This window comes from Lissotriton helveticus, chromosome 3_1 (assembly GCF_964261635.1).
Source record: "Lissotriton helveticus chromosome 3_1, aLisHel1.1, whole genome shotgun sequence".
NCBI classification, from domain to species: Eukaryota; Metazoa; Chordata; class Amphibia; order Caudata; family Salamandridae; genus Lissotriton; species Lissotriton helveticus.
Window position 1 is genome coordinate 368913267 of NC_136061.1, and position 8525 is coordinate 368921791.

Sequence of the window (8525 nt, forward strand, 5' to 3'; positions counted from 1 at the left end):
TTTTAGGACTCTGTACACTTTACTACTGCTACCCAGAGCTAAAGCGCTGGTGCTCTCTGCCTTACATATGGTGAAATTGGCTTACAATTAAATAAAATGTGACAATTGGGTGTAAGTCGATAGTGTGAGAAAGAGGACGCCAGTCTTACCTGTAACTCGTCCTGTAACAAACATTCCGTGGATCAGCGACAGCCTAATGCATCCTGGGACTTGGAGGAATCCGCGTCTATCAATCATTCTCCCCGTGTGATGTTTCTCCACAGCGAGGCCCAGTAAACACCCCGGAAGTAGGCGGAGTTGAACTAGGAAGTTGATGTTTCAGCCCAATGAAAACCGGAGAACCCAGGAAGCAGTCGTCTTGGACCAGCGAAGAAGAAGGACGAATGAAGAGAGGAGGTGCCGAAAACCAAAGGAAACCGGAGGAGGACAACACGGGAATCCAGGAGTACGCGGGAACTGATGTCGGTCAAGAAGAAGACAAGGAGACGGAGGAGCGGTGGACGGAGGATTGGTGGTGTCCACCGGAGGAGGCTGGAGAGCGGCCGCAACTCAGGAGAGTTGCGGCGGAGCCGGTGAGTGGTGCCGCCTCCGGGGATTTGGGAGGTGAAAACGGGAGGCGGGAGGTGTGTTAAGGGGAGGGTAGGAATACCTTGCCTTGCTGTGTATTGAACTCCTTGCCTTGCCGCATGTTGAATAACTTGCCTTGCCGCATGTTGAATACCTTGTCTTGCCGCATGTTAAATACCTTGCTTTACTTCACATTGAAATACGCTGCTGCATGGTGAAGTAACCCGCTGCTTGTTGACGTTGACTCTGCTGTATATTGATATAGAAATACGGGCACCAACTACCAGAGCACGAACCTTATCGGTTTTCCCCTCCATTCTTTGTTCCCCACCCTGTCCCCCCCTTTTCCTGTCACATTTAAACGTTGCGCGTTAAGTTGGGATGGAGGTTCTTCCTTTCCATTCTTCCTGTTTGTCCTAGTCAACTGGACTTCCCCTGGGCACATTCCTCTTGACCGTCCTTTCTCTCACTTCCAGGTGTGGTTAATGGTAGAGACATAACATCAGTATTAAAACAGTGTCGGTCTGCCAGGAAAGAGAGGCGCACTGAATCAACGTGACTAGCCGCCGCAGTATGGGAATGAGACGAGCCGGAACTCTATGGCCCTCGCCACCCCACTTCTCTCTCCACCCCTCCGACCCCCCCCCCTTTTTTTGACCCCCCACTCCCCCACTTCTTTCCTGTCTGGCTACCGACACACCCAAACCATGACCAACACTTTAACCTCACGCTCGCCCACTATGACCGCGGACTCACCGCACTGTGCCCATACCCGTGCGCTCGCTCCCCCCCTTGAACACTCTTGCTGTCCGCCCCGCAGCTATTGACAACTCGCTGGCCTCCCCCCCTTCTCTCCCCCCGGGCTCGCTAACAACGGACCTCTCATCGCACACCACACTGATAACATGACAGGTTTCTCACCCCCGCCCCGCTATTACTCCACAGTTGCACATATGCCTATTGTTGTTTACTCATCGGTCATGTTCCCCGACCGGACCTTATATTGCCATAGACAGAGACATCCCACATACGGTGACACTGCTACGGAACAATGAGAGCGTTGAGGCGAGATGCTCTCCTGTCAGGACATCTACAGATCCTCCCCTGCACACGCACGTTGCACACCATGGTGAACGACGCGTCCCCCTCCCCCTTCCCTGACGCTGAAGGATTAACCGTGGGAACAAGCTAGCGCCACTGCTGCGAGCACACTCATGGCCGCTGCTGAGAGATGCCACGGATGTTCAACTGACGAGCATCCCAGCATTGGCTGTGCTGGCCAGGCACTGCCGTCACCAGCGCTGCGAGTTCATTTCCTTGCGTTAGTGAGCTATACTACTATTCACCGCTCACTCCATAGCGACCCTACATGCATGACGTCCTCAAACCCTCGGCAATGTATCCACAACATGCCCAGCACTTACCTCTGTCACTACACACGAGCTGTGGACATAGATTGCTGTCTGACTGTTACAAGCGTCATGGGCGCACTGTCGAACCAACCAGATTTACTGCAGAAAATGGGAAAAGGTATGGACCTAATAGTTTGTTGTACCCAATGCTATACTGTGTCCACACGTTCTCCACACAATACGCCGCCGGACCCCCGGGTTGTCGGCTGAATGGCTGTGTCACACTGCTCAATACTCCCTGTCTAACAACCATTGCGGCCGGCCCTATGGGTTGTAGGCTAAAAGCTGTGTGAATACGTGAAGGACTGTCTAGAACAATAAAGGTTTAAAAAAAAAATTAAAACAGTGTCGGACGGCTCCATTTCTATCTCTCCTATGAGTCTCCGGGAAGACCCCACCAGCCCGGAACATCTTCTACAACAAGTCACTTCAGCTCACCACTTAGTACATCTGGAGAAGACCAGGAGAAGAGAAGAGACATTCTGTACCTGTGGACAACTCGTTTACTGCTAATAAACCATGTTCTATTGGAAAATATATACAGCCTCCTCGCCTGTTTATCAAACCCGCACTCCCACAGATAGTAAAATGGTACTACATGTTAGAAAGGGCCTGTATATTAATACTATGAGTGGGCCTGCAGTACAGATTGCGTCACCCTCTTAAGCAGCCTTTTAAACATGTCTCAGGCCTGCCACTGCTGCCTGTGTGTGCAGTTTTGAACTGTCAATGCGACCTGAGGAAGAAAAAAAAACTTTTACCAGGACTATATCGTACTTTTTAATACATCTAAGTCACTCCTAGAGTAGGCCCTAAACAGGACCTAGGGCAGGGTGCAGTGTATTTACAAAGCTGTACATGTACTTTTAAGTTTTACATGTCCTGGTAATGAAAAACTCTTAACATTCGTTTTTCACTACTGTAAGGCCCACCACTCCCGTAGGTTAACATTGGGTTCCCTTATTACATTTAATAAGAGCCAGTGTTCAATTGAGAGCAGATAAGAATTTTGAGTTTTGTATCTAAAGAATAACTTAAAATCCTCCTTTATCGTAAAGTTGGATTTCAAGACACAATTCTGAAAATGCCACTTTTTAGAAAGTTGACAGTCTCTCGTCCTGACCATTTGGTGCTTGTAGAGTGGGTATAACTAGATGTAGCTGGCAATTGAGCTTTGACAGCGATACAAAGGCTGAATAGGAGTTATCAGGAAGGGCCCAACTCTGACTTGATGTGGCTATGGAGCTGTCATGTACCACACTTGCACATCACAAGGCATCTGCCTGTGCGTACTAACAAAAGGCTTTGACACGTCAGCATGGTATTCTGCATTCTGTTTAATGGATGATCACGCTGACGATATACTTTGTATTCAAATCGAAAGACATTGCTTAAACAGACCGCGTATGGTACTAGTGCATCATCAAATTTCAGGCAGACAGCAGGAGGCTTCAGGTTATCATACAACTAAATGCCAGGCAGGAATTAGTACTAAGCTACAGAGAGGACTTATGGTTTCTATTAACACCACTGATGAAGCAATACTTTTATCCCGAAATGCATTGGGAACTTTCTGTGAGAGAGAATTTTTATGTATAGTTTGTGAATTGTAAATACACCAGCAATATTGAGTAAATTGTCCTTGAAATTGTTTTTTGTAAGACACAAACATACGATGCATGCTTGGAGAGTAATCCGCAAAAAAAGGCAACAGAAATTAAAATAAGATAAATGATGTATTGATTCATGATTAGTATGTGTAAAACGTTCACATTGAAACAGTGGTTTAATTTTGTAAGCACATATAAATTTCTTCATTTGAAGCAATGCAGAAAGGGTCAAGTGTAGTATCACACTTGCAAAATAACTAGTACGAACCTGACTCCTTTGCCATGGACCACATATTCCATTAGATGTGGGGGCGCTTCATTTGCCTCAACAGTAGTCAAAAATGCGCACGTGACTTGAGTAATATTACTACATGATAGCATATCACCACTAACGAAATGCTCTAGTCCTTAACTGCTCTTCTACTTTTTTCAGGTGCGCAATAGACAATAAAGGCGAAAGACTACAAGAATACATGATTATATAAACTAAAAACCAAGGACTGGAAGGCCGAGTAGGCAGTGATATGGAGTTATCTGGTACATTATGCTACAGCAAATGGTTGACGTTGTCATTTGGCAATTGAGAATCTAATCAGACTGCAGTAATGGGAATGTCAATTAGCTCGATAACCCATAACAGTAGGTTCAGGGATGGCTCCCTAGTTAATAATCCCTTGAGTTTAGAAGGAAGCCTAACCTATAAACCTTGCAGGATTACTACTCCAGAACGTCGCAAGCTTATTGTGTATCAAAACGGAATGCAAACTTTCCATAGCAGAATGTCACGACATCTAAAGGTGTCTTACAGCGAGTACGGACAGTCCGGAATTCTCAGTAGGTGAAATGCATGTCGCAAGAATTATGCAAATAACGGGGCTGCGCCCGCCTGCCTTCTTGCCTTTTCACTGACCTCTGCTCTCTCTTTGAAGGATCGCTGTCCAAAGCTGAGTCCCACGTCCCAGGAGCCCCGTGATTGCCGCCATGCTCTCCTCCTACACAGGACCCCAAGTGAAGTACTCTGGGTGTTCTAAAAGAGGCGTAGCGTGGAGCGTGAGCGAGCGACGAGCGAGGCGGCCATATTGGAATGGAGTCTGTCTGATTTACCGATTTGATATATGAATAGGTCACCGCGTTTTTCCCCTTTAAGAATGCACGGGGAACTTATTTTTTTTAAAAGCATATGTGGACTCTTGCTAATTACATGTTTGGGTCACAGATCATAGTTTACATTTATTATAATCTACAGCAAGATGTTTTGTTGATGTAAACGTAAAAATTAAATAAAAGTTCATAAAAACGGAATAGCTCATTTTGGCGCAGCATACACAGTCAACAGGTTACAACTATGCTCAGGCATACAAGTCAATATTCTGTGATTTAAAATAGGTACGCTTTTTAACAAGCATTGAAAATGCAATAGGTCTAGCCTTTGATTAAGTTAAAGCCATTTGCTTTGCTAATGGTATTGCATAGCAAAGGCTTTAACTTAATAAAAGGCAAGACCTATTGCATTTTCAATGCTTGTTTGAGAATGTTAGGAGTGAACTGAAAGGTTGTATTTTTCTCAAGCAAAGTTAAGAAATGAAGGACGAGAGCGGGGGAGACAGAAACAAGGTAGAGGGGGAGAGTGACACTCGGGGGTGTCAGGCTTCGAGTGAGAGGGAGGGGAGACAGAAACAAGGCAGAATAAGAGAGTGACACACGTGGGTCAGGCGTCGAGGGAGGGGAAACGGAACATAGAGGAGAGAGACGTACACACACATAGAAGTGGAGCGGAATAGAGGGTGAGATGGAAACCAGGGCAGCGGGAGAGAGATATACACAAGGGGTCAGAAGTGGAGCGAAATAGTGAGTGGGAGGGGAACAAGGGCAGAGGGAGAGATACGCATGGAGATCAGAAGGGGAGAGAGAGACAAGGCAGAGAGAGATACACAGGTGTTCAGAAGTGGGGTAAGAAAGCGAGGGGGAGATGGAAACAAGAGCAGAGAGAGTGACACGTATGGGGGTCAGGCATGGAGTGAGAGCGAGCTGGAGACGGAACCTAGGGGAGGGAGACGTACACACACACACACACGTGGTCAGAAGTGGAGCGGAATAGAGGGTGAGATGGAAACCAGGGCAGCGGGAGGGAGATGTGTACACGGGGTCAGAAGTGGAATGAGATAGAGAGGGGAGAAGGAAGCAAGGTCAGAGGGGAGAGAGATACACATAGAAGGGGAGCGAGAGAGAGGGGGAAACAAGGGCAGAGGAGCTCTTCAACATTGTGAAGGAACTCTCCAACCCCAGCTCCAACGCCAACGACATCCCGCCTTCGCAAGACCTATGCGACTCACCGGCTACCTTCTTCCACCGCAAGATCACCGACATCCACGACAGCTTAAATGCCACGACCACCCCGACGACCACCGCCCTCACCACCACCACACGCACCAACCAGCTACTCTCCTGGACAAGCATCAGTGACAAGGACACCAGCGATTTCATGAAGACCATCCACTCCGGCTCACCGCTAGACACATGCCCCCACCCAGTGCGTAACGTACCTTGAGGGGGCCTCCCTGCAGGGTAAGCTAAGGAGCCCCCTCCGGACTCAAGCTAGAGCTCCCCAGCAGAAGTACGGTGCTGACCGGGCCCCCTGAGGGTGAGGGCCCCCCCGCACCGCGGGGGCTGCAGGGGCCTGTGTTACGCTCCTGCCCCCACCACATCTTCAACAAAGCAAGCACATCCATAGCACCCCATCTCAGCAAGGCCATCAACATCTCCTTCGAGACAGCAACCTTCCCGGAAAGCTGGAAACACGCCGAGATCAATGCCTTGCTCAAGAAACCAAAGGCGGACCTCAAGAACTTCCGGCCTATCTCCCTGCTCCCATTTCCGGCTAAGGTCACCGAGAAAATCGTCAACAAATAGCTGACCCGCTACCTCGAAGACAACAACATCCTGGACCCATCCCAGCCCGGCTTCCGCAGCAATCACAGCACCAAAACCTCCTCTATCGCCGCCATACATGACATCAGGAGCCTGCTAGACAACGGAGAAACAGCAGCCCTCATCCTCCTGGACCTGTCAGCCGCCTTCGACACAGTCTGCCACCGCACCCTACGCACACGCCTACACAACGCTGGAATCCAAGGGAAGGCCCTGGACTGGACCACTTCCTTCCTCTCTGAGATCATCGGCGGCGTACCCAGGGCTCGTCCCTCAGCCTGACGCTGTTAAACATCTACATGGCACTCCTCACCCACGTCGCCCGTCAACACGACCTCAACATTATCTCCTACGCCGACGACAACCAGCTGATTATCTCCCTCACCAAAGACCCTCACACAGCCAAAACCAACCTCCACGAAGGAATGAAGGCCGTCGCCGACTAGATGAGGATCAGCCGACTGAAGCTGAACTCGGACAAGACGGAGGTCCTCATACTGGGTCCACCCCTTCGGCCTTGGACGACTCCTGGTGGCTGACTGCACTGGGAACCGCTCCGACTCCCATATACCACGTACGCATCCTGGGGGTCATCCTCGACTCCACCCTCACCAGGACTAAGCAGGTCAATGCCATCTCCTCCTCCTGCTTCAACACCCTCCGAATGCTACGCAGGATCTTCAAATTGATCCACCCTGAAACAAGAAGAACAGTCACCCAGGCCCTCGTCACTAGCAGGCTGGACTACGGTAATGCCCTCTGCGCAGGAGCATCGGCCAAACTCCTAAGACGGCTGCAACACATCCAAAATGCCTCGGCACGTCTGATCCTTGACATCCCCGCCGCAGCCACATCTCTCCCCACCTGAGAGACCTACACTGGCTCCCCGTCGACAAGAGGATAAACTTCAAGCTCCTCATCCACGCACACAAAGCCCTCCACGACACCGGCTTAGCATACCTCAACAGACGACTCAGCTTCTACACTCCCACCCGCAAGCTCCGCTCTGCCAACCTCGCCCTCTTCACTGTCCCCCGCATCCGAAGAACGACAGCCGGAGGAAGATTCTTCTTCCACCTCACCGCCAAGACCTGGAACACCCTCCCCAACAACCTACGGCAGACCCAAGACCTACTGGCCTTCAGAAGACTACTCAAGACTTAGCTCTTCGATCAGTAGCAGCGTCCTCCCCTCCCCCAGCACCTTGAGACCCTCACAGGTATGTAGTGCGCTTTATAAGTGTCCTGATTGATTGATTGATTGATTGAAGCCAGCAGGAAGGGCAGATGTAGCTAGCGATATGGCCGAGAAGCGCAGGGGGTGCATGCTAGTGGGAAAGAACACAGAAGGAGAGGCCGCGGCGGTTGACCTTTGCCGCAGTGGCATCAATGTCATGGAAATCAGCTAAATTAAGCACTGAAAGGGCAACATCTGCCACACCAACTGTTGCACAAAACTCAAATTATATTTGTTATTAAAAAGAAAAACAAAACAATTGAACTGAAAGTTGTTACACAGAGACCACAACAACCGGTTAGGATAACTAAGCGGATAGTGTATCTACTCCATGAATCTGCATTTAATGCCATGGCCACGGGTTCAAATGCTTATTAAACCACTCAGCCTTTCATCCTTTGGAGGTTGAAAAAATGAGTACCATTGACTTGCAAAACAATTAAAATCTGTTGTTTGTCAGTAGTACCAACAGAGTTACTCAGGGTGAATGTGCACTACTCAAATATGCCTGACATGTTTTGTTAACACGCAACAAACATGTCTTCCCTACAGATAAGCTTCCTCCACATATTGCTGCAGTGGCAAAAGTGCAAAGTCCCTCTGCACAATACTTCCTTGGTAATTTCACTTGGTCTCCTATGGGTGGACACTAACCAACTTTACACATGATCTCTTTTGAAGGAAAGGTTGATATTTCACTGTATTCACAATGGTGTCTATTCTCACCCTCTCCGCTACACCCCAAGCTTATGCGAAGCAGCACTTTCCGCAC

The 8525-nt window shown here is 49.0% G+C and overlaps 1 protein-coding gene across 1 annotated transcript in view; it reads right to left on the reverse strand.

Moving 5' to 3' along the window:
* The window catches only part of ERAL1 (Era like 12S mitochondrial rRNA chaperone 1), a 79497-nt gene extending 74879 nt beyond the window's left edge, over nt 1–4618 (reverse strand). Inside the window, exon 1 of the mRNA XM_078680089.1 lies at nt 4500–4618. Coding sequence (XP_078536215.1) covers nt 4500–4572 — 73 coding nt within the window. The 5' untranslated portion in view covers nt 4573–4618. The remainder of the gene's footprint in view (nt 1–4499) is intronic.
* Nucleotides 4619–8525: the final 3907 nt, after the last annotated feature.